This window comes from Colletotrichum karsti (genome assembly GCF_011947395.1).
Source record: "Colletotrichum karsti strain CkLH20 chromosome Unknown Scaffold43, whole genome shotgun sequence".
Taxonomy (NCBI): domain Eukaryota; kingdom Fungi; phylum Ascomycota; class Sordariomycetes; order Glomerellales; family Glomerellaceae; genus Colletotrichum; species Colletotrichum karsti.
The window spans coordinates 299,915-325,132 of record NW_024065943.1 but is presented as its reverse complement, the minus strand read 5'-3'; the positions used below and the strand labels follow the sequence as shown (position 1 = coordinate 325,132).

The following is a 25,218-nucleotide window of genomic DNA, read 5'->3' as shown; positions in this document are numbered from 1 at the left end:
GGCCCACGACCGACGTTTGCAAGATGGGTATGGGGGAGGAACGGTCGCAAAGTGATTCGCCGGTTCAAGGAGTAGCCTGGTTGGGCTGAGAAGGCGAGGTGAGCAGCGAATTGACGGCAGGACGAGCGCGAGCGCGGGGAAAGGCCTGGCTTGACCTGTACTCAAGAAGGAAAGCCGCCTGCGTATTGTTGTTAGGAACAATGGGGCCTGGGTCGGCGCATCCTTTGGCGGAAGGGAAGGGACAGTTGGGAACGTACAGACTTGCGAGTTTAAGGTATTACAAGAACCCGACCAAGTTTGGCAGCAACCGCAATTGAGAATGCTAACCGGGAGAGCGGAGAAAGCGGGAGCTTCTGATTCTTGGAGCTGGGGAAGAGTACTGGTGTAAGTTTACCGCGCAGGTGGAAAGTCTAACCAATGAGCATCAGATTGCAAGGTCAAAGGGTTGATACACAACATACAATTCCAAGAGGGAAGACAGAGAAGAATTAATAAGTTGCGACAAAGAAGCAGAGAATTGAGGAAAAATGACACCAGGCGAAATGGAGGAGGGGTAACGAACAGATGATGAAGCTTGCGCTCTGTCTGGGGTCTCCTCTCAGTTAAGGTGACTGCAAGGTCCACAACGCAACGTAGGATTTTTGTCTAGGTAGTCTTGGTTTCTTTTCCCTCTCACAATCAGTCGAAAGCGACAGATGGCTCGAATGGCAAGGCAAGGTCACTCTGAGCGTCGGGTCAGGTCAGGTCGGCTGCTGCGTCTGCGTCCGCTTCTTGCGTCTTGCGTCTGCGCCTGCGTCTGGGATCTATGGCCGGGCCAACACGCAGGACGGGATTCCTGTCTCTGTATGGACGATGGGACGGTGGGCGGAGTAATTAAGGTAGGAGGTGCCGGAGGGTGACTGAGTCGTTGCGCGCACCGATAACTGGGGACAAGATGGGACCAAAGATTAAGTGACAGCTGTTGCCATCAATTGATTGTATAGATGACACCGAGGGGCTGAACGGTCGAGTCGGAACTGGAGATGTCGCGGTTGAGTTGAAGGAAGAGAGTGAAAAGGAAGAGGAAGAAGCCGAGTTGGTGGAAGCTGAGGTCGACGATGATGTAGTAGTCGTGGTCGCTAATTGCTAAGGCGGACACAGGACGGGAGAGCTAGGAAAAAGGTACGGAGACGGGAGGTGGTTCGCTTCTGACCGCGGCCGTGAAGGTGGGAGCAGAGCGGTGGATGCTTGCTTCTGGCGCAGGGCGTGGGCTTGAATGTGGGCGTAGGCGGAAGCGGTTCAGAATTGTCGACGTCCGCGTTTGGACGGGAACGGCGTGGACAGGGAACAGCAGTGTAATTGGGCGCTGGACTGGTCGAGGACGATCCAATTGGGTTAATCGGATTCGCGGGGAGAGACAGACAGCGGCGAGGTAAAGCGAGGGCGGCGATGATCGTCCCCGTCGAGAACTTGGAATGTCTTGGCCGTAAGGTGGATGGATGTAAGTAGCAGCTTGTTAGTACTGGACGCGTCCAACATGATCGGGAGCAGTCATTAGGTACCCGAGGTAGAAAATTGTATCCAGCATAAGGTATCTGGCGATGATGAGCCTTAGTGGTTGGCCACATGGCAGGACACCTTGTGAGATTGGAGGCTCACTTCTAGGCTGAATGAGTGTCCTCCGTTGCTGCTGATGATGATGCTCCCCCCACCAAGATCGAGAAGGTGCGGCCCAGGACACCGGCGCGATGAGCGATGAGCGATGGGCGATGACCAGCCCAGCAAAGGTGGGGTAGGGGCAGCCAAGTAACCTGACCTGAATCTCGACGGGTCACAGTTGCAGTTACCAGACACGACTCCCGACTGCGTGACCGGGCCCGGGCCTCGACGATTGACTCAATCTCTCTCTATTTGAACGGAAATCCTTACTATCTCCTGTGATACGGAACTTGCACGATCCGTCTACACGTCTCGTATGTGGAATGGCGACAGGCCAAGACTGTGCAGCTACCTCCGTCGTAAGGTAAGGAGGTACGATACATTTGGGAAGCTCAAGACCCCTCACTGATACACATTCCAGAGTACCTACCTTACCTTACCTGAGGTCTGCAGCTACTCGCTGGTCCAGTAATATTCCTTGACATCCCCAGCTTACCTGAAAAGAAGTGGAAAGAGTACCTTAGGTAGCACGTCAGGAACTCCCTCTCCTCCCGCAACCTCAGCTCACCTCTCTCCAGCTCTCCAGAGCAAGAAAAGATACGTACCGCCCTACGACCTCGACTTCACCTCTCATCAACCACCAGCTTGTCGAATTCAAGCTTCCTTTCACGTTCCCGTCCACTCGCGTCCGCACTTGTCATCGATCGGCCACCACCCATCCTCCGCCGAACAAATCCTCATTCCTCGCCCTTCTCGCCGCCGCTACCCGTCCTGCCCTATCGAAACCTTAACCAACTTTGAACCCCAGCAGTGGCAGCCCAGCGCGCAACAACATTTTTGTCGATGCTTCCGCAGTTCCTCAATCGGTTATCTCCCAGCCACGGGTCTTCAGAGTGAGACATGATGAGACGCCCGTCCGTCGTCGTTTCCCGCGAGGAAAAAAGCCAGGAGCAACAAGAGGAGCAACAAGAGAATTCCATCATTGTGCTTTCTTCTTCCCTGGCCTCTAATCAGCCCCCCCGTCTGAAAATCCCGGCAACCCGGATCAACAAGCTCAGGCATGCCAAAACTCATCCGATTCTCCGTGGCCCCTGACAGTTGCCGGCCAATACAGACAGATTGGAATTTCCCGAGACTGACATGCGCGCCGGGAACGGCTGTCATACTCACCTTTTGGGGGGCATCGTGCATTCTCCCCGAAGGCTCGAACCTGGTTCCCCAGCGAACCTCCAGGCTGCAAGCAGTGAGTAAGCCGATCCCGGTGTGAGGAATCAGGGTCCAAGTCTGACCTGCATTTCTTGCCGAATGGAACCATGACCGAGACCGAGATATGTGGCGGAAGCTTCCCCGTCAGACTAAGCCACACAGGGACAAACCAGGAGCAAGCCGACGGGAGCTCACGCTTGCAGACCATCTTACAAAAGCTTCTGCATCTTGCCGTGGTAAGGAATCGCATCTCTCACGAAGCGCTTTGGCCATCGGCAATCGCGCCAAAGTTGAACTGCATTTCAGTACAGCCGATATCAAAAAGCTATGCGAAAGTGAAAAAGACCAGATGGTCCTCCCCAATCATCTGACCATAACCTCGAGGCCGGCATTGCACCGAGGCAAACGCTTTCTCGTCATTAGCATTTCAAGGTGCCAACTTGGAATGCACGGTCATGCCGGCGACGTCCACTCCTCCGTAGGTTTTACCAATTTCCCTCTAGCCTCGAAGCGTATCTATACAAGTCCTCGAGGCCGAGATTCGGATCTGGAACCAATCGCGGCCAGGTTACCGACGACCGTCAGAGAGGGTCACATAATTCGGCGTGTTCGGGCGATCTGGAACCAATCTCGCACATTATCGATGACCACCGAGAGGGCCGCACAATCCGGTGTGTTCAGACGAGAGTTCAAAGAGCAACTACTGCGTGCCTTCAGCGCGTCTCCCAGCCAACCATTTGTCGTATAATACACTTGATTCATCTCAGACCGAGTATCGTAAGAGGTAAGAAACATGAGTGAGAGAGATAAGGGAAAGAAAACAACCTAAGACGTCGGTTTTTGTTTGACCTGCCCATGCAATGTGTGTGAGTGTGAGTGTCGGTATGTACGGTCATCTCTCCTAATCCAACCAAAACCCGCTTCCGCGCGCGCCCCTGTTCGAAATTCCGTCGTCCCCCGGGTGACAACGCAACCATCGCATTCTTCACCCCTCAGAAACGATGTCTCTTGTCGTTCTTCGCCCTCCAAGCAGTGTAACCGACGTAGCCGCCACCGAGGAGACCGAAGAAGAGGAAAACCTTCAAAAAGAACCACGTCCAGCTGCCGCCCTCCTTGGGCTGCTTGACGGAGCCGGTTCCCTTCTTACCCTTGCCGCTGCCCGGCGTCGCCTTGCTGGAGCCCTTGCCCGACTGCGTGGTGTACAAGTTCTTGGCCTGGACCGAGATGATGTCGTGGTTGTCGCTCAGCTCGCCCGTCTCGGCGCTGAAGCCGAGGTAGGCGATCTGGGGGATGGCGGGCGGGCTCTCCGTCTCGAAGCACAGCGTCCAGTCGCCCTCGGACTTGTACTGCAGCTCGAGCTTGAGCTGCTTGTCTTGGAAGTAGGTGACCTTGGCCTTGGTGGGGACGCTGGCGTGGCGGATGCCGCGCGCGGAGCAGCCGGCGAGCTCGGTGCCCTTGCCGTCGTTGTCCTTGTCGTACGAGGTCTTGCCGTCGCCGTACATGGCCATGACGTAGGGGAAGACGGTGCCGGGGCGATTGTTCTTGTACGTGTCGAAGAAGATGCCGAGGCCCTCGAAGTTGTCCGCGCTGCCGAAGACGTTGCCCTGGGTGCCGCGGGACTTGGTCACCCACATGGCGAAGCCGTCGCCGTAGAGCTGGTTCTTGCCGTGGATCTTGAACTCGACCTCGATCTCCCAGTTGGTCGCCGTCAGGGGGACCCTAGAGAAGAGCCAGCCGGTTTGCGACGGGCGGTCGGACGTTAATCGGATGTAGCTGCGATGGTGACCCTTTGCTTTAGCTTTCTCCTCTTTTCCCTCCTTTCCTCTTTACTCGAGTAACTTATGAAGGTGCGACATACGAGTCTGTCCTGATGATGGTGTCTCCGCCAAAGTCGTACCACCGACTTGCCATGTCGGAATCGAGGTAGGGCTACATCGTGAAGAAAAAAAGGTCTCAGTCAATCGCGTTCAGGGGCGTATGCACGTGGAAGCGGGAATCGCGAACCTGGTTCAGCGAGTGCGTTCGGAGCTGCAACACCACAAGTTAGTCTCATCCTCATCCTCAATTCCAATGCGCAAATGACGCTGCGCAGCAGCAGAAGCGCATAGGGAAGGGGTAGACGAACCGCGATGCTCTTCACCTCTCCATCGTCCGCCTTCGCGGCGCCCCAGGCCATTGCGGCCAGCCACAGGGCCGACACGGATGGCTTGAACCACATGTTTGCTACCTTGTGCCGGGAATCGAAACAGAAAGAATAAGGAAAACTCCCCAAGAGAGAGAAGGGAACTGGAAAAAAGACGGAGAGAGAGAGAGCTCTGTGTCGTGGGCCGCCGATTGGGAAGGTGGTGGGAGTTTAAGCCGCAAGGTCCAGCGACGAGGAGACGTCCAGGTCGTTTCGTTCGGCACACGAAAGGTGGTGGTGGGTTTTGCTCGTGTGTTCTTCCCAGCCGTTAGCTGTCCTCTTTTTTTTGGCTGATCCAATGGATCCTGATTCCTGGGGTCAGCACGTTTTGGAGAGCTACTACCCCTGTCCATTGCGCTAAGGAAGTTCCAGGGGGCACGCTGGACAGTGCTGGCTCACTGAGAGTGGCCCCCTGCCTCTTTTGTCGCGCTTGTGGCTTGCCTCCCTATTGCCTCAGGTTTGGGCTGGCTAAGCCACATTTACCTGGCGGGACAAGCCCGGGCCTTTCAACTTTTCAATGGTCTCAATGCGAAGCTAGCCGGCCGGGCCTTGCGAATTTCAGTGTCACCATCGCCAAAAAAACGTCACTCAACCTCACCCAGCACACCACCCAATCCCCCAAGGCATCAGTCACAATGGACTCCAGCTCGGTCAAGCAGGCTGTTATGAAGCAGGTCCTCCAGGAGGCCAACCTGGCGAACGCCCGTGTGCTTATTGACGTATGTTGAGCCCTCACCCTCCCCACGCAGGCGCAAACTTCCCCCAGGGTCCAGAGGCTAACCTATCAACCTCCCACCAACAGAAGCTCCAAGAGAACTGCTTTGAGAAGTGCGTCCCCAAGCCCGGATCCTCCCTCTCCAGCGGCGAGACGACCTGCATGACCTCATGCATGGAGAAGTACATGGCCGCTTGGAACCAGGTCAACACCGCCTACATCAACAGGATAAAGCAGGAGTCTGGCAACCAGAGCCTCTTGTAAAGCAGCACACAAGTACCAATGGAACGACTTAAGAAAGAAATGGGGGGTGAGGATGTACTACCACTGTACAACAACAAATCACACAAAGAAGGGCATTTAGGACGCCCAAAGGAAGCATCAGCTTGGAGTACACACCTGGGCAACTCTCTATACAAAGGGTTTTCGCATCAAGGAGTCAGCATCAAGGCTTGGACGTTTACAAAAGACGCAATAAAGATTCATGGACCAATTGCGCACAGCATCCATCTCAGCAATTAGAGAAAAAAAGACATGCATAAAGCAGAAGAGAAATCGTTCTTCTTGGGGTATCTTGGTTGTTGTACTTACTGTTCGAGCTCTAAAGCTACTGCTCCGCGAGGCCCTTCTTCTTGGCCTCCTCGGCCTCCCGCTTTCTGGCGAGGTATCGCTCCTTGGCGCTCGAGATCTCCCCCTCAGTCTTCCTCGTCTTCGTAGCCCTCTCCACCTTCTCCTTCTCCGCCTCCTCCTCCTCGCGGGTCCGCTTGAGTGCCGCCTCGAGCTGCGCCTCCATCATCCGCGTCTGCCGCTCGCGCATCGCCCCCTTGCCGCCGGACCCGACGAAGCCCGTCCCGCTCCCGCGGTCCGGTCTGCTCTCCCGCGGCCGCTCCGCCTCCCGTCTGACCTGCGCCTCCTTCTTCGCGCCGACGTTGAGACCGCCTCGCAGCAGCTGCCGCTTGTCCACGACCTGTCCCTCCTCGTTTACAGCAACGGACCCGCCCTTGTCGTTGATCTCTCTCGCCATGTCCGCCTCGGATTTCTCCTTCGGTACCCCGTCGTCCTCCTCCGCCGCCGCCGCAGTCGGTCCAGCCTTGGCCTTCTCCTCGGCGGCCTTGACGACCTCGGCGTGCCTCTCCTCCTCCTTGTTCAGCATCTTCTTGTAAAAGGCGCTCATACCCCCCGTCTTGTTCTTCTTCGCCTCTTCCTCCTCCCTCCTCCTCTCCTCCGCCTCGATCCGCCGGTTCTCCTCCTGCTGCTTCTTGTACGCCTCCGTGACGAACTTCTCCTTGTCGGCGTACTCCTCGCCCTCGGCCTCGCGCTCCCTCGCGATCTTCTTCTCCTCCGCGATCAGCGCGTCGCGCTTCCGCACCGACGCCGCCGCGAGCAGGCTGCTCATGTACTTGGGCTTCCTCTCGGCGTCCTCCTGCGTCGTCGTCGTCTTCTTGGTGGGTTTGAAGGACTCGTACACGCCGTCGTAGTCGTAGACGCTCGGGTCCAGCTCCTCCGCCTTCTCGGCGTGTTTGCGGGACGCGAGGGAACTGGAGAGGTCGCCGAACATTGCGCTTTCCTGCTGGTTCTTGGCCTTTCCCGTCGGAGGTTTCGTGGGGGGCGCGTTTTTGCTCTTGGTCTTTCGGCCGTTCTCTTGCCTGGATGAGGAGGAGGACGGGGCGTCGAAGCCGCCTAGCTCGTCGAGTGTCTCGACTTTGGTTCCCGTGTTCGTCGCATCGTCGTCCGAGTCGTCGCCGCCGCCGAATGCTGTCTTGCGTTTTGGAGGTGCCGCTTTTGATACGCCGGGCTTTTTTGAGAGGTTGATGCCGAATGATAGTCCTGGTTTGCTCATTTTGGCGGTTGTTTGTTGGAGAGTAAATGTTGACAGAGCAGCCGAGATCTTGTACTTTGCGCCATGCACGGTCCAGCGCAGACCCACCTATGCTGCCGGCCGCCCCTCTCCGGCGCCGACCTGCTGACGGAGCGGACCCGGTTGGCGACCGTGATGCTGAGCGAGTTCGTCGCGAAGACACACGTCATTTCAAGCTGGCACGATATGATGGACGACTACTTTTGCTTTGAAATTCTTGAGCATTAGTGTTCTGGGATTCATACCAGGAATCTATGAAACATATTTCTATCTCATACATGCGGCGACTTTCGCAGGTGCCATTACAACGTGTCTATAGGAAAGTCCGCGAGACAGGCCAAACCTCCGTCTCATCCTCTGGCGCGGGAACTCAAGCCGAAACTCCTAGCGATGCGTTCTCCCCAGCTCTTGGTAGAGACTCGAATTCGATGAAATGAGGATATCCAAATAGACAAAGGAAAGTATCGTCTTAGCCAACCCTCGACTCTCAGAGCCTGACGCGGCCTTCTCCGCCAAACCATCGGCGGATGTCTGACTCCACTCCACCACCGTTACTGCTGCTGCCTGGCTCTTCGTCATCGCCGCCCATCCACTTGGGCTTCTTGATGTCCTGGAACCATTGGGGTGGCTCGAATGTGTCAATCGTATTCTTCATGCGGTGACCGATGGACTCAAAGAAGTTCTCGTCCTCCGGCTGATCGCGGTATGGTGCCGAAGCGGGCGCTCGCCCGGGGCGGCTGCTGTGCGTAGCTCGAACAGGTGATCTCGCCGGAGAGGCAGCCGAGCCAGCACGTCCTCCAGGAATGGTCAGAACCGGGGCTGACCTTCCGGACGCCTCGAGCCGTGCGAAAGCCTCCTCACGTCGCCTAAGGGCAGAGTTCCCACCCAGCTCGCGTTCAATCAGGTCCCGGCCCTCACGCCATGAACCAGTGCCGAACACCCGCCCGTCTCCTTCCTCGTCGTCGATGAAGTCGCCACCGAAGCCGAATACTCGCTTAATCTTGCCATATAAGCCGAAAAGGGTGGCCGCCACGGGAATGAGCACGAAGACGGGGAACAAGTAGTCAGCCCAGCGACCCATCTGGCTAAAGTCAATGAGTGATCCAAGAAAGCCGTAGAACCGGGTCTTCTCGTAAATGGTCCGTGACAGGAACGTCATGAAGTTGTAGGACAGAGGGACGCTGAGCTTTGCGACCTGTCCAGCATACCAGAAGGCCGATTCGTAAGCGGTGTTGCGCCTGACTAGGGCACGTCCTCGCCACGTCTTCACCTCCGTCATGGTGATAAAAGTAGCCGCGCACATGTACAGAAGCCATAGGACGGAGATGACTTGGCCGGCGAACCCAACCTGGCCCTTCTCGCCGACCCAATGATGAACGACGGTGAGGCGAATAACTGATAGCTGCGGGAAGGCAGCCTTGATTACCTCGGACCAAATAATCAACGCAGATGCTACCGCCAGCAATGCCCCGAGGGCGGTGCTGGCGTAAGGCTCAAAATGGTAGTAATACAGGTATCGGGTGTAAGGCGTGAAGGCAGTGAAGCGGTCCCAGAAACCGGCGTGGGGTGATGGCGCACCAAACTCGAGCTTTTTCGAGGCGGCGGAGTCCAGGATAGCCTGTGTGTCCGAAGCCTCCTTCAACAGATCGTTCCACTCGTTGACATAGCGAGACCGTGCATGCCGCGCCCTCATCAGTTTCCTCGTCAAATCCGCCATGAATTTCTCCGTGATGACGGTGGGTAGACTGCGACTTTCGACGGGCACGCCAAGTGTTGATCTAGGCTGAGATTCGGGAAGGTTTGCGGTTTCGACCAGCTCATCGATCCATTCGCTGAATTTTACAGCGCTTCCTGTCTTCCTGCGACCAAGCTCTGAAACCTGCAACTCGACATCCTCCAGATTCAGTAGAGAATCCTCCATCTTTTCGTGCAGCTGGGGCGCTCGAGCTTGGAGTCGTCGCAGTCTTCCGCTAATAGAGGAGTACCGAAACAATCGTCGGGGGATCGAGACTAGACCATGTCCCATGAGGTAAATGGCAAACACCAAACCATAGAAGTATGCAAGGGCCATGAAGGAAGCTTTGAACGTTGTCATATCGGGATGGTATCTGACGAAAAAGTATGCGATGCCGATTCCAGCGGTGCCGAAAACGATGGCGTGGTATTGCGCATTTTGTCGGAGTGAGTACTTGAGGCTATCTTGCGGTTCGCGGTAGCCAGAGTCGGAGTATTCGCCAAGGATGGGAAGGATGAACCTGTCGCAACAGTCGTTAGCATACGAAATATCCGATGGAAGTCCCCAGGTTGCGTACCATGTCAGGGCGAATGTCAGCCAGTACGTGATCCTCCACGACACCAACAACACCCGCTGCGGCAGCCATACACCCCGCGTTGCTTCATCGTCGGTTCTCGCGCTCGAGGCCAAGTCGATGGGGACCAGAAGAACCATACATGCCGGCAGCCATAACGCAAAGAATATGGGAACCAGATAAAAAGCCGGTGTCGTCCGCAAAGGCAGGTAGTGGCGCAGGATCAAAAGGACGATCACGGAGATTGAAAGTAACGCTAGGAGCGCAAAGATTTCCGATGGGACTGGCGACGCGGCGCTCACGATATGTAACATGTTGTCGTCGATGTCAGGACCGCGTCCATCGGGTGCTGTGTTCTCTTTCGAATCGTAAGTGCTGCAATGCTCTCGCTGTACGATGCTATGTTGACGCTGCGAAAACGACGTCTGGTGGTGAGGTTTTTGCGAACGGACGGACTGGAACAGTCGCAACAGCGCAACGGAAGTGGGAGATGGTGGTCTGGTCGTACAGGTGCCTTTTTCAGGCTCCCGGATACTAAGGAGTCCTCTAGAAAGTGTTTTGGCTGCGAAGGACAGGGTCACATGTGCACGGGCCCGGGTTCTTGGGAGGTCCGCAAGCAACACTTACATTGGCAAAATTGGGTAGGTGCCTTATCTGTTATCGAGTTACGTCATCTGCACGGCACTCTCAGAGATCCACCCTTCACTGTGCGCTCCAATTTAATTCATGAAGATCCAACTTTGGCTCCCGGCAGCTCCGCTTTTCGCCCCTTTGGGGCCGTCCTGGGCGTTCAATAAGTTCCAGTCCAGGTCAGGTTTTCTTGTCGTCTGTTCCCGTCATGGTCAAGATCGTTCAGGAGGTTGTTTGGCGATTGATCTCACATTCCACAGGTTTCTCCTGGGTCCATCTGAGCATTGATCAAGTCTCGAGAATTCCTGCAACCAACGTGTGAGGCAACCACGGTCTTAAACCATGTTGTAAGTCGCTGCGGCCTCGTTTCTTCAGAAGGGTACCATTTGTGAAGACTGCTTGAAGTCTTGACCAAGTTCATTCGAATTTTGTTCATGTGATATCTGCTTTGAAGATATAAGGTAGACATTAAATCATTTTGTGTCTCTAATGACTTATTTATCAAGCCAAAATGATGAGAAAAAGACCCTTATCGCCTGAGCTGGGTACCAAAACACACTGCTGACCATCTATCCCGTGAACACCTCTGCCAAAAGTAAACGCCATCTATAGACCCAGATTCCCAAAGATTCATCATAGAGGTAAGGAAGAATGTTTAGAAAGTAAACTTCATCAATGCCGGGTTCAGAAGCACCGGCAGCGCAAAGTGCGAGATGATGGTGACGCACAGCGGGAAGATGGTAGCGAAAGTGCGGATCTGCCACTGGACGGGGAAGACGTAGTAGCCACACACTACGAGCGCCGTCAGGGCGAAGCAGAAGAGGAAAGTACCCGCGAAAGTCTTGATGAGCTTGGGAATTTCCTCGAGGAAGTTGCAGTTCTCGACTTCCTTGGAGGTAGCACCCCACTGAATGTTGATCTCGAAGAAATGGCACAGCAGAGCCTTGGAGACGTGGAGAGGGATACCGCCGAGGAACAGGCAGAAGATAGGCATCCACTTGAAATTGTCCCAGACTAGAAAGGCAAATTAGCTTGTGCGAGATGTTGTCGATGCGGAACAAAAACTTACGAGCTGCCAAGAGGGACTTTTCGCCGAGTCTGTACCGAAGGATGGCCAGGGAAACATTGCCGGTAAGAGGAAATACGATCATGAGCGAGAAGTAGGTGGCGAAGGAATCAAGGTAGTACTTGTCGTACTCGCCGAAGAACCATCCGGTGAAGAAGTAGTTGAACAGGGTCAAACTCCACGATGCACCAATGGCGTAGTAGGTTCCAATGTACGCGAGAATGGTGATCTTCCTATAGAATGCAATGTTGGAGAAGATGAACTTGAGGAAGAGAGGCGTGAAGGGACCGCGAACGATCCAGAACCTGAGGGGGTGGAACAACAGTTCGTTACAGCCGTAAGCGTACTTCTCCCAGCGTGCCAATTCGTCGTAGACTGTCAATGACACACCCTCCTTGAAGCCATCGCCGGTGTAGCCTGCATAGCGAATGGAGTAACCGGCAGTTTGGAGACGGAGAGACATGTCGAAATCCTCAGAGACGTGGGATTCTGACCAGAACTTTTCATAGCCATCCTCCTCGTCAAAGTAGGAGGCAGCGTCTTGAAGGGCGGACCAGCGTAGAACAGCGTTGTGGCCGACGAAGGGGGAGATATCGCCGTTGGCAACGGCGAACGTGATCATGGTGTAAATCATCTGCGTGAACCATGTGACAGCCCGCTCGAAGAAGGAGTCTGAGACGTTCATGACACCGGAAGTGTACTGGATGATGGCAACTTCGGGGGAGGCATCCATCTCGCTGACGGCATCGAGAAGACAGTCGCGGGGAACTCGAGTATCGGAGTCGATGAGCAGGATGTAATCGCCAATACGGATGTTGCCGTCGGCCCAAGTACGACCTTCAGACTCCTCAAGAACCTGGGTCAGAGCCTCGGCGTAGACTTGATCCTCGCTGTCCTGTCCCCACCTGCTTCCACGCTTGATGTGGTTGAGCTTCTCCTCGACCTTGATACTGGTCATCAAAGCATAGTTCATGTTGGAGGCCTTCTTGAATCTTCCCTTGCGAATGAAAGGCTCTTCACCCGGGTTCTTAGGGGTGGGGTTGTGACCAGGGCGGGCTGTCCAGCCCATGTTGTGCTCCTCGTAAAAGTCCCTGCGTGCCTGGGCCTCGTCGGCGTCGAGGAGTTGCATACCATCATCGTTTACCAAGATGTTGGCAGTGCCGCCCTGCATCTCGTAGGTCGAGATAGCGGCCTTGAGGGAAATGACTGTGGGTTTGATGACTGCATTCAGACCTTCCTTGTAAACAGGCATTTGAATGGTGACGTGGGGAAGCTCGCCCAAGTGAGGGCTCAGTCGGCGGGGACCCTTGCCGGAGTAGTTTTTGGAGTTGCCAGCGACACCGGAGATGGGGCCGATGATCTGGAAAAGATTGCTGGCAATGGAGAGGAAGAAGAACAAACTGATGAAGATAGTGGCAGGGGTAACGGCAACCAACGCCCAGCGGGTGTAGGTACCGTCAACTTCAGATTGCAACGCAAGGGCTCGGTATCCAAGACCCAGGCACGTCATGGACAACCCCAAAGCAACTGCAACAACCATAGAGCTGGCCAGTCGCAAGGGGCGAACCTCAGCCTTCAGTGCCTCTTCAAGGGCGGCAGGCGAGAGCTCTTCGATGTTGACGTCAGGTCCCTTCTCGTTCTTCTCATCGCCTTCCTCGTCGTCGCCCTCATCGGTCTTCCAGATGAAAGAGATGATCATGTGTTCCAAACTCTCGGCTCTTGCGTGAATTCTGTTGGCATCGTCGTCCCACACCGTCAGGAGCGGTGGGTCCAGGATGAAAGCCGCATACTGATGCTTCTGGCATCGTGGGAGATCGGTCATCCTGGGCAGAACCTGCAGTTGCAAGCCTCCAGCCAGGGGAATGGAATCTGTGGCCTCCCCGCTGTTCAGCAGGCCATGGATAATAGACTGGATGACAGGCGTGTTGACAGTCATGGCACACTACAACTGGTCAGTCACGGTATCCCACGAGACATCCTGTTCTACTTACGCTGACGTTGAGCTGGCGGACCATGTCGTAGAATCCGTAGGGAACCGTTTGAAGTTGAGGTGGGGCGCAAACGAAGTCGTTACGACCCTTCTTGAGCACGACACCCTCGCCCAAGTTCCAGGCCGAGGCGTACATCTTCCTGAGCTGGTCCTGGTAGATGCTGTGTACGGTGACATCAGCCCTGAGATCGATGATGCTGCTAGCATGCTTGTCTCTCATGCCAGCAGTGAGCGCCAAGCTCACTGTGGACTGTCTGGCGGATGTTCTGGTGCTGGTGCTTCTGTACGGGCCGGGCTTCTCGGATGACGGCATAGCGAGTGAATTGCCAGACTGCGGTAGCTGGTGCTGCTGTCGTGTGGGAGTCGTCTGCGATGAGCTTGGTAGTTGACTCAGCTCGGAGCCCGCCGTCTGGGCAGGCGTGAAGTAGGACTTGAAAGCATCCATCGTGTGATAGCCTTTGAAACGAACGAGCTACAACAGGTTGAACTGATCCCTACCTCTGGAAAAGAAAGAGCGAAACAAGCACTGTAAGTGAATGGATGCCAGAGAAAAAAGTCAGGGCTGGAGGGGAAGGGAAGCGGGCGAAAGATATCTGAGATGGCCTCAGGGTGTAAGTGAGCAAAACCAGAGCCTAGGACAAAGACTAGGCTTAGCCGCATACACGGGGGCACCGGTAGCTGAGCATTATTGACTGGTCTGGCCGACAACGCCATCAACATACTGTGGACGGGGGCGATGAAAGGTCATGGTCGAGGTGGAAGTGGATTCGCCAGTACTCGACGGTTAGAAAGGATGGGTTCCGCAGGCCCAAGTCGCGCTCTCAAGACTGACTGGACTATCAGCTTAGCTGGAATTGGTGACAAGCGGCATTGTCTGGCTTCGTACTTGCGAAGATGGCGCCACCCGTGCGTTGAGTTCGAAGCGGGTAGGTAGGCACAAAGATCAGAGAAATATCCGCCATCGTGAGGTAGTAGCGCACCCGAAAGCGACAAAGGTCGAGGCCTTATCGCGTAAACGCTGCCTACCCAAGCGCCGCATGGCCAAGCCGTTAGACCGAGTAGAGACAGACAACACCCCTGCGAAGCCAAACACACATTAGCTCGCCGTGTCCCCTGCTCAAGCTCGACAGGGTACACTACCATCATGGGGTTGCCAACATTAGATGGCTTGCGGGAGGACGTGTAATGCAGATGGACGTGGAAGACCACCTGACAACCTGCAGTACCAACACGGATTATGCTATGTTGATGACTTCGATCGAATCTCCCGCTAAGGCATCCTCTGAGGAAACATATGGTTCGGTCGAGTAATCGTCTCGCTGATCAACCTCGTACTGTCATGTAGTTTGGATTCAGGAACAGGGGAACAGCAGGTTCTGGCGCATCTAGCTCAGGAACATCGAAAGACCGCCTTGACTTGGCGCCTTCTTAGCCAACAATAACAACGCCGTGAAAGCTGCAGGAAGTGCTTTGATGCTGGGATGAGAAAACAAGTTCAGAAGCTAGCAGATATCTGTAGCCAAGAAGGGAATGAAGTCTCTGGGCCCCTTTCCTCTTCAAGAAAGGACTTGCCGCGAAGTCAGCCTCCGTCTGTCCCTAGGCCACTTAGATCGTCCATTCGTTTATGTGGCTTGAGGCGAACAGCTCAGACGGTCCGCGCCCACGAGACGGTTGTTTTTAGACGACCAGTCCATCCAAGCCAAGACCCCTGAGAACGACAAGACCTGCCAGGCATTCCGAGCGCTTGGAAACGTTGTTTTCTGTACTTTTGGAAACAGCATCATCAACGATGTCTCACACAATCTGAGTCGAACATTCTGTAATCGGAACCCCATCTCGGGGACCCACGGTCTCAACGTGGGAGCCCTTTGTACCACAAAGATGCCATTCCGTTGTTCGGAAAAAGAAACAAGTATCTGATTGTCATGCAACGGTGTATTCTAGATCGGGTATCGGTGTCATCCCTGACCTCGTCACATGGCACTAGCTGTGGTGAGAACGGTTCAGAATGGCCAAAGATAACAAGAAGAAGATAGGGTACCATCTTGGAAGCCCTCGCAATATCAGCGCGGGAGTTTTCATATCTTTCGGGGAAAGGTGTTATGTGATATCCAATAATACCTTGGGCCAGGCGCTTGCCATCAAGATTTTGCATATTAAAACCTCCTGGCGGGCCGTTTGTGGCGGCCTCTTTATCTTGGGCGTGTCTGAGAGCAACGCGAAAACAGAAGATTCGTCAGTGGACGAGGATGGCTGGGGTGTGTATTTCTAAGAACGCCGCACCGTTCAGAGAGAGAGAGGGGAAGTACGAAGAGAGACGAATCACACTGCCGGGTGGAAGAGATGGGTAACGAGTCGGTGGGCGTAATTGTGGCTTGCTGAAGCTGTGACATCTAAACTAGCTTGCCGTGTGCCAGGGGAGCGTCGTGTATCCTAGTTAGCTGCCATCCTGCTGCATCTGGTCGGCTGAGGGGACTCAGAGGAGGGGGGAGGCGAGGACTGAGGGACGGCAGAGCTAGATGGACAAGCCGGGAGGCGACTTGTGATGTTGCAAGGAAATAATGCAATCACGGGCGATGGCATCGTTGACGGCGATCCCGCGTCCGGAGATGCTACCTGCAGTATTCGGCGCCTGAACGGTGCAGAGCAGGTGCAGGGCCAGCATGTCGTCGACTATGCAACAATCGAGGTGAGAGCGGAGTGGAAGAACTCCTATTGGACGATACGGCACATATGCAGATACCCGTTTTCAGCTGGATTCAAATCGTCTAGACCTTCTTCGGTCAACGACCTGCACACAAATCTCGCAGTTACATTCCCTTCCCGCTTCGAAGCTGTCGACCCCTGGTTTATGCAAGCACCCATCTTGCTTCCCAGGCACCATTTTCAAATCCGATACGCTGCCAGACTGCCGATGTCTACTGGTGTGCTGCACATTCCATAATATTGGCTCAAGTTCCGGCCGCAGTATCCATCCTTCCCGATGGTGGCGCTCTTTCGGCCATTTGATTGCGTCTGCCGCGTCACATCCTGGTTACGTATCATCGCCTTTCCTATAATTCTTTTTTTTTCATGACTTGGCTCAGTGTTTTCTTTCCACTAGTTGGATGATGAAAGTGGAAACGCAACTCCCAACAAAGACTGGCTCTGATGAGGTGGCTCGTCGATGATCAAAGAATCGACATGCGTCGGCTCTTTCAAAACCAGGAAGGGCCAAGCCTTTTGTCTATTGTTTGAACAACACCAGTCCAGACGCGGCCTGTTGCCGCCCGTCGGCCCGTCAGGCGAAGGCCGCAGGACTCGCCTTCCGAGTCAGCATTGAACGGATACTGTCTATTACGAAGGGCGTTGAGCCGTGCGGTTTAGTGCTGAGGGGATCATCGGCCCTCGGCACGATGCAAATATCCATCACCACTATGATTACGAAGTACTTCATTGAACTTCTTTGACGACCATCGCGGGGCAGCATCCTGCTCAATGTGTCATCAACAGTCGGCAATCCATCCAAGTGTCATGGATTGTCAACAACAACACTCAGCTGAGCTTTTCGAGAGCAGGCCTGCCATGCTCTTGCGCAGACCCATGTCCTACTATTGCTATCCCGCATGAACCTTTCCCGGCTTGCCATATTGCCGACCTACAGCTAACCGATTCTGGTTTTCGTCTTCAGCTTGTCAACTCCTTCAGTCGGCCAACAACCGAGTTGTCAGGTCGAGACTCGACACCTAGGCCCGGGAAGCCGAATTAACCTCCGAAGTGCATGAGGTATAACGCACTCATTACCACAGATAACGACACTAGATCATTTTCCTCCACAGACCTCACATCTGCGTTTTCGCCATACGGTTCCTTCCGCCTTGGAGGAGATTGAACACCAAAGCCATTGGCCGATTTTTGCGAACCGCTGAGATTTCAACTTTGACATCGACTCGCGCAGGCAATACCAGTGGGCCGCGCTAGGCCTTGCCCGTCCCTCCTCGGCCCAGTCAAGTTGCATTCAAGGTGCGGCTTGCAAAGGAAGCTGTCTCCTCCCGCGACCGGCCGGCCTGGAACGACACCATTACACCGCTGCATCAGGATCTATGGTGTAGACCTCTTTACATGTCACATCCCGCATCTACTACCTCCAGGCTATTTCTGGGGTCGTCACATCCCAAAGCAGACATTATCGCGAAACAAGCAGACACGTCAGAAGCGGGATTTACTTTTTTCTTTTTCTTCCATTGGGTCTCTATGCTATCAACCGCAACCTCGCCGGTCTTTCCTAGCCTGCATGTGCCATATCTCCTCTTGCTTCCACGGAGCAGCACCTGAGGCGGCCGGCTGTCGACGGTGTTCAGGAGAAAATGGGATAATCTACCCCTGAAAAGCCTCTTTCTGGCCCAGGGTTCAGCTGTCACATCCACCGCGGGATTGGTGCTCAAGCTCGGACACTGCCACGAGCCAGGAGTGCGCTATCGAGACTCCAAGACCGCCCTCATTTCAACCTCGAATTTGGAACCTGTCAAGCTGGCGGCCACGCGAGAGAACAAGCAATCCCATTCATCTTGGAGCCGGTCCCAAGTCTATGGAACGCGCTCCACGGGAGAGCCAAGTTTCCGAAGCGATTGGTTCCGGATTAGATCGCAGACTATTTTCTCCTCGCGCTGTCTTATTCCCTGTTCTATATCAGATTCCCAGCCTTATGGGTAGTCGAACCGACTTAGTGGTTGTGTTATATGCCAGGGTTCATTATCAGAACCCCAAGCTACCAAGCTGGAGTTGGGAAAACGGTGGGTAGTCCACGGCAGCCCTCCTCTCATTCGGGTACTCTCATCTCTCTTTTCATGTTCTGCCTGATGACCATTGGCATTCCCACCAATAACGTTCCTTGCTCAGAAATCAACCACAAGTGTTGTCAAGCACTGATTCAAGAGGCCGTGAGCCTGGCCGATTTGACATCTTACTTGAAGGAGGGTCAGAGATCCTTCTCATCTGGCTATCAAGTCTGGAGTCATGCCAAATCCTGAGCCGCAGTAGGAACTGCGGTTCCTTCCTCGGACTTGTGGCAGATGAATCTGTTGCTACCGTGTGCCAACTCGCGACGGGAACCGATATGAGTGGCTTTCAAGCCACGCTCAGCTTACAGTCCGTGTTCTCTCTCTCCTCTCCGTTCCCTGTTGTGTCTCCTTTTCCCCCCGTTCAATAAGTAAACTTATGGTCCGACGCCACAGTGAGACTACATCTCCTCAGTATTTGCTCACTTGTTACGCATTAGCCCTAGAGGTTAAGGGTGTTTCCCAATTCAAACATCTAGAGTAGGGGGCTCATGTTCGTCGTCTGCTCGTTGTCAGATAGATGCAAACTATTATTTGGTGCTGAGATACATGGCATTTTTCCTCATGGCTTGCTCATGGGGGCGCTCATGAAGTAGCTAAGCCGTTCAGTTCGTTGAGAACAGTGAGTTCACTAGTACAGAAGTCAGAAGCCTGCTTAAAATGTATTTACGAAAATGGGCATGCCAGCCTCTGATGTAGTTCCCTAAATACACAGCATCCAAAGACAAGCCGCGATCGATCTATTGAAACCCGGCTGTTCGTTTACTTCATCAAGGCAATCGTCTTCATCATCTCAAAGTTGGGAAGACCAAGTCCCGTCACAGGATCCCAATCCTGGGTTCCGTTCCACGACGCAAAAGGGATAATGCCGGCGCCCTGCAACGGCTTTCCAGATTGCAAATCAACACCGCCGCAGCCCTGCGCAACGCCAGTGTTCACGTCCGTCAGGCCCCTGAAGCCCCTCTTGTACAGCCACGGGTTCATGAAGCCCATCGTTGGCTGTCCGACACGGATCCTGGCATCGTTGAGGAGTCCCACGAGGCCGGCGACCAGAGGTGCCGAGGCGGATGTTCCTCCCGTGCCGACGAGCCTGTTTGCGTTGACGATGGCGAACGGCGGGCTCGCGGAGTGCGCCGAGATGTCGGGGAACCCACGCCCTGTGAAGTTGGCGAACGGCTCGTAATACTTCTTGGTCTCGGGCGAAATGCCCGTCGCCAGGTACGACGTCACCGCCGCCTCCTGGTACCACGCCTGCTTGAAGTAGTTGCTGAAGCCGCTGCCGGAGGCGACCCACGTGATCTCGGGGCCGAACGCTTGCGTACCGCCCACGGCGGTGATGTACGGGCACGTGGCGGGGAAGGTCGGCGTGAACTGAGGCGCGTTGCTGCCGTCGTTGGCACGGCAGGGGGCGCCGACGCCGGTGTCACCGCTCGATTCGAGGATGGTAACCCCGCGCAGGCCCATCATACCGATGAGGTTGCACACGCGCGTGGCGTACTCGACGGGTACCGTCTGCTCGTCGTCGCCGTACGAGACGGAGAGGACCTGCGGGATAGCGGCGTTCTCCTGCGTCATCATGAACTGGTAAAAGTCCAAGAAGGGCTCGTTCTGGTTGTCGGCCTGCGTCGGGGTGCGCAGGTTGGGGATCAAGGGCGGCTTGCCTCCCGTGATGAACTGGGTGATGGGCAGGTTCTTGACGGCCGCTGCCATCACCTGCGCGTCCAGGTTCGCCTCACCGATCTGGCCTTTGGGGTCCTGGTGGTCCTGGCCGCCGTTGACGAGCACGCTCTTGAAGCTCTGCGCGGGCAGCTGGAAGCGGGTAAGGAAAGCCGTGAGGTCGTCTTGCCGCGCAGACTGGTTCAGGAAGCTAGCGAACCCAACTCGACTACCGGCGGCAGGGTCGGCCTGATAGGCGCCATAGTTGTACGCGAGCTCGAAGCAGGCGGGGGTGAAGGCCCTGGAGCAGTTCGCCGTCGCACCCGGGCCTTGACCCTGTCTGCGGGCCAACGGAGCGGGCATGGCTTCGGCCGGCATAGGGGCGGCGAAGGCTGGATCCGACTTCATCTTGCCGAAGTAGGTCGTCGGCGTCACGAGCTCGATGTGCTCCGCCATAGCATCAGGGACGGAGTACTGCGCCGTACGCAACTTCATGGTTCCCTGGACATCATAGTACGCAAAGTTGGCGCCAAGGATCCTGTTCGCGGTCCCCACGTCCGTCGCGAAGTTGACGAAACGGCCCCCATCGGTGTACGAGACGTCCTTAACGTTCTCCTTGGAGAGCCAGGCCTGCACCGCGGCGACGGCCTGCTCGGCGGGCTTGAACATGTCGTTGACCTGGGCGGCCGAGAGGTACTTGCCGTAGTTGGGGCTGTCCGGGTCGGAGACGTCCTTGAGCATGGGCTCGAGCTTGTCGATGTTTTGCAGCTTGAGGCCAATCTGGAGGTTGATCTGCTGGTCGTCGGTGGCCATGTTGACCATGGACACGCCCGAGGCGAAGGTCGCCGCGCGGGACATCAGGCGGGCTTCGACAGCGAGCGTGGCGGCCGCGAGGGCCAGGAGGGCCTTGAGAGGAGCCATTCCGGCTGGCCCTTTTTCGTCTTGCGGACTTCGAGTGAGGTGGAAGAAATGATCGGCTCGTCCGTCGTTCGCGTCTCTCAGAGGGCCGAACGGGAATTACTATTCACAGCTGCTGGCGACAGGCAATGAAGAGGAGTGTAGGAGGAGGAACATGGGAGTAGCAGATGAGATGTATAGGACTCGGGACGGAAGAACGGGCTGGATCACGAGTCAAAACAGAGTATCGCCTCTGGCGGCTGTATCCGAACCACACGTCCCCAGGGGGAGGTATCTCTCTCTACTTGGGGCGAGGGGAGGAATAACTCAATGCTTTGCCAGGGCCAGGTGCTACGGTTCCGACAGTACATGTCATAGAATCACGCTGTGTCGTAAGGTGCAGTCTCTCGCACATTTTCATCTGAAGACGTGCGATTTGTTGCGTCTAACCGGCGGGATCAGACTTTAAGGTTACAAGATCCCAAACGTGCAAGCTGCACGTTTCAATACCTGGACCTTGCTCGGCGCAGCACAAACATGTCGCGGGATGGCCGAGGGGAAGGGGGTATTTGAGGTGCGCAATGCAGGAACGCCGAACCTTCTTTTTGCTTGTGTTGTGTGTTGGAGAGGGACAGAAAACCGAAGCGTTTCCCGCGCGTCCCACGGGTTGCTCCATGGCAGCGCGTGTATAACCATCGTCTGGATCTCCACGAAACCTTCATCTTCCTACCTCTGAGCTTTGTTGTCGCTAAATTCAGATTAGCGGAACGGTGAAAAGGGCGAGTGAATCATGTACGTTGGAAGTGGTTTTCAGAACTGACATGTCAAATCACCCGTCAACGTACATGATTACGTCGCCCGCTCCCTCTGCCGCTCTTCCTCATGTCGCTTCAAAGTAAACTCTATCACAACGAACCAGTCTCACCACAGGGCCGTATAACCCATCAGATCCCGCCGGCGATCCCCCGAAGTGATCTTCGGGCTGATCTCCGTAGCGCCGTAGAGAAAACAAGACAAGAAGTCGCATCGCTTGGCAAATGCTACCAAAAGCTTGATCGTCGTACCAGAGCATAAACACTCTACAAATCGCGGACAGGTATCCGGAAGACAAGTAATTGAGCCGTCTACTAGCGGCGCAGATCCAATGAATCCCAGACGCGGAGCCACTGCTCCACGACGGCCCTTCCCCCTCACCCGCTCGCTGCTTGGCCCGGCGGCGAGTGAACCCGGAAGACGGCTACCGGGTATGGCCGGCTTCTGCGTCGCCCGGCGAGAACCTGCCCTTTTCCACTTGGCAAGAGGGAGCTCCTCCGCGGCGCACGTGGGCAGCGCAAACGGAGGGTGTAGTCAGGGCGGCCCTGTGTCCCTTTAGGTTACGAATCCGAGCCGCACTCCGGTCTGGCGCCAACCCCCTTTGGAACCCGGCAGCAGTATCTCTTGATGAAGACGAGACGGGCTGGGAGGTGATGGCCTGTCGTCTTGCCAAGTTCGTCAACACAGGGGACTCATAGGTGCCGGCGGAGAGTGGTGTCGCCAGAGGACACATCATCACAACATCATCTCTTAGACTCGATCCCATTAGTTCTTTGGTCTGATCTGTACACAAATACTAAGAAACGCCCGCCTTCATTAGAAGAAAAATCATCCCATCTTGGAGAACATGAGGCGGTGGTAAAACACGAAGGAAAGTTGTTCCGACCGGCAGCACACGACTCTGAGGAACCCCCCTTCCAGGGTAACAAAGTGACTTCCCGAGGATTACATGAGACCGATGGTGACAGAAGCCCGCTACGACAGTCCGTCTGTGCGCTTTGAAATCGTTGCCGTGGCGATGAATTCGAATTGGTTGACGGGAGGCATGTACGGGGCGTACGGCGGAGACGGGTGGTTGTCCGGGATCTTAATCTCAACTATGGCCTTACGGCCGTCCCATGGGAAGTTGAAATACCTTTGCGGTTGACAGTGTCAGCGAAGAAGGTATAAGTAAACTGGTTGGGACAATAACTAACCTCGTATCCCTGTACAGATGGCTGACAGACATCATGAAGTTCGACGCTGACCTGAACTCGACGACCTTGAACATGAATGCGTTGGATGCCGCACTCCAGCACACAGCGCCGTTGCTCGGGAAGTCATTGTCTGGGCCATTGTCCGGGGTGATCCCGTCCCATTGCCAAGTAGCATTGCAATGAGCTCCGTTAACATCGACGACACCCTCCGTGTTGAAGTCGTAGAAATCGACTAAACTCCAATGTCAGCGTCTCGTTTGATCAAAGGGAGATAAAAGCTTAGTCTCTTACATTGGACAGTGCAGTTATACAACGCCGAGTCTTCTGGTCTTTGGCAGACAGCCTCTAGGTTGCTCAACGTCATGTTCAACCATGGGTACTTAAAGTGGCTGGCCGCCAGATGAATGTCTGAGTCAGATGTCGGCAAGGCTGTGATCATGGGTATAAGAGACAATGTGATTATAAGGATTGAGGAATACATGATGTTCGGTGTGAAGGTGTGATAGATGATGGTAAGCGTTGGTCCTGTCTGATAGTTCAATACAAGATTCTCGGGTCGCTGGCTTTCACCTAAACAAACAAACTGGAAGCGTCTACGAGCTGATAATCTGATCATTACTTATAGATTCTGGCTGATGAAATGCGGTATGTGTACACGGCCGATGACGGCAACCATCTGTCACGGCAGACCGCCTCGGGCTGGAATCATTGAAGCACCGTCAACATGTATCCAGCCGATGATATGGCCACGCGGGCCGGTGCGAGAAGCCGTTGTTGTGAACGGCTCTACGCCATCTGCGTCGTCAGAAATACGAAGTCCAAGGGCTTTTTCGAAAAAAGTATGATGCTGTGCCAGCCGATGACCGGGACGGGAGAACCGAAATCAGGAGAGGGTACCTGCCGAGGGTTGGCCGTGTTTCCCGAAGATTGTTGTCCCACAGAAGATCATGGCTTTGAGGTCGCATGGGAAGACGTAACGGCCGCGGGCTAAAGCAAGGAAAACATGGACCTTGATCTCGAGACGATGATAGTTAGCCCAGTTCCAATCAACAATGGCCAGGTACTTTAGATGGGAATGAGGCCTGCTGAGAACAAACCGATGACAAGTTACTTCGGGCACAAAGTGAAACTCGTGACTTTGAGTAGACCACAGCACAAAGCGCCAGCTCATTGTTGTTATCCATCGTCTATTTCACACCGCGAGAAGATTGTGTAAGTCGGCCCGCGAGCAGCCAGACGCTCAGCCTTGAGGCGGGTCAAAGATACCAGTACAAGTCATACCGATCCGGAGTGCTCATTTCCCCTGTATCTTAAAAAAGGGGTCGATCCAATCATGCTGGCCTATGAACTGCTGCATGTGAGGCGGCTGGTCACAGATGATTCGTTCCTCGTGCAACCGATGCGGCGAGTTGCTTTCGGGCCCATTTCGTGATACCTCGCTGGTGGCGGAAGAGGTGCCGGACGGAACCTGTTTGCTTTTGGAAGGTCTCTGCTCGTTCTTCTTCGAACCAAATTAGACGGAACATCGGCTTCCAGCAAGAAGCATACCCAGTCTCTTGGAATGCTTCGCGTAGCATAATCAATGCAGCCATCCAGATGGCGATGCTGCGCCTTTGAGCCCAACTAGGCTGACGTTCAATCCGGATGTGGTCGTTTCTGTCAGTAACGATGATCCCATAGCCAAGTGATAGACCGTACGATGCCTCAAAACAAAAGCGCCTGTGTCATGATCCGTTGACGTCAACAGTCGTTGAACTTGATCGCTTATGAGTTCCATTTCAGGCATCATAAGCCTATTGATAGCGGTGAAGAGATCTGAGGGAGAGCCAACGAGTCGATTCAACCTTCAGATGATGCGTGTGCCGTCGATCTCCGAGGTGAAGCCGTCGTCGTACTGCTTCCTAGAAGTCACCGCTTTTCTGACCGACTGAAATGCCAAACATCACCTGTGTCAAAGTGAATCAACCTCTGAAAGAACGAACCTGATTTGGCGCAAAGACACACCGCTTTCGACTGCTGACCATGAAGACTTGTCATGGCTTCGCAACCGTGGACAGACCAGCTTCTCCCAGCTTCTCACCGGCCCCGTGTAACTTGCAGTCGCTCAAAGCTAAGGGAGAAGCAGTAGGTAGTGTTGCCAAACACGACGTGAATCACATCAGTGCTCAGTCCAGGGTCGTTGCCACGAGGTCTTCGTCAGGTTGGACGACAGCTCTTGGTTCGGCGGACCGTCTTTTTCGGGAGT

At 54.9% G+C, this 25,218-nt stretch overlaps 7 protein-coding genes across 7 annotated transcripts; 1 reads left to right on the top strand and 6 right to left on the bottom strand.

Moving 5' to 3' along the window:
• Window positions 1–3,836: 3,836 nt before the first annotated feature.
• Window positions 3,837–5,062, bottom strand: CkaCkLH20_10883 (legume-like lectin family protein; the record flags this gene model as incomplete). Its single annotated transcript, XM_038893597.1, has 4 exons — window positions 3,837–4,617; window positions 4,703–4,773; window positions 4,849–4,872; window positions 4,970–5,062. The coding sequence occupies 4 exons, from the start codon at window positions 5,060–5,062 to the stop codon at window positions 3,837–3,839; spliced, it is 969 nt and encodes a 322-aa protein (XP_038741146.1).
• Window positions 5,063–5,661: 599 nt separating this feature from the next.
• On the top strand, window positions 5,662–6,005 carry CkaCkLH20_10882 (mitochondrial import inner membrane translocase subunit tim13; the record flags this gene model as incomplete). Its single annotated transcript, XM_038893596.1, has 2 exons — window positions 5,662–5,745; window positions 5,829–6,005. The coding sequence occupies 2 exons, from the start codon at window positions 5,662–5,664 to the stop codon at window positions 6,003–6,005; spliced, it is 261 nt and encodes an 86-aa protein (XP_038741145.1).
• A 343-nt stretch (window positions 6,006–6,348) lies between these two features.
• CkaCkLH20_10881 (coiled-coil domain-containing protein 55) lies at window positions 6,349–7,581 on the bottom strand (the record flags this gene model as incomplete). Its single annotated transcript, XM_038893595.1, has 1 exon — window positions 6,349–7,581. One exon carries the CDS (start codon window positions 7,579–7,581, stop codon window positions 6,349–6,351), a length of 1,233 nt encoding a protein of 410 aa, XP_038741144.1.
• A 505-nt stretch (window positions 7,582–8,086) lies between these two features.
• CkaCkLH20_10880 (LMBR1 domain-containing protein) lies at window positions 8,087–10,222 on the bottom strand (the record flags this gene model as incomplete). The annotated part of the gene is made up of 2 exons (XM_038893594.1): window positions 8,087–9,854; window positions 9,912–10,222. 2 exons carry the CDS (start codon window positions 10,220–10,222, stop codon window positions 8,087–8,089), a joined length of 2,079 nt encoding a protein of 692 aa, XP_038741143.1.
• Window positions 10,223–11,193: 971 nt separating this feature from the next.
• CkaCkLH20_10879 (glycosyltransferase family 2 protein) lies at window positions 11,194–14,039 on the bottom strand (the record flags this gene model as incomplete). The annotated part of the gene is made up of 3 exons (XM_038893593.1): window positions 11,194–11,552; window positions 11,608–13,546; window positions 13,596–14,039. The coding sequence occupies 3 exons, from the start codon at window positions 14,037–14,039 to the stop codon at window positions 11,194–11,196; spliced, it is 2,742 nt and encodes a 913-aa protein (XP_038741142.1).
• A 5,134-nt stretch (window positions 14,040–19,173) lies between these two features.
• Window positions 19,174–20,988, bottom strand: CkaCkLH20_10878 (uncharacterized protein; the record flags this gene model as incomplete). The annotated part of the gene is made up of 1 exon (XM_038893592.1): window positions 19,174–20,988. The coding sequence occupies one exon, from the start codon at window positions 20,986–20,988 to the stop codon at window positions 19,174–19,176; it is 1,815 nt and encodes a 604-aa protein (XP_038741141.1).
• A 1,764-nt stretch (window positions 20,989–22,752) lies between these two features.
• Window positions 22,753–23,412, bottom strand: CkaCkLH20_10877 (uncharacterized protein; the record flags this gene model as incomplete). The annotated part of the gene is made up of 3 exons (XM_038893591.1): window positions 22,753–22,912; window positions 22,974–23,205; window positions 23,265–23,412. The coding sequence occupies 3 exons, from the start codon at window positions 23,410–23,412 to the stop codon at window positions 22,753–22,755; spliced, it is 540 nt and encodes a 179-aa protein (XP_038741140.1).
• Window positions 23,413–25,218: the final 1,806 nt, after the last annotated feature.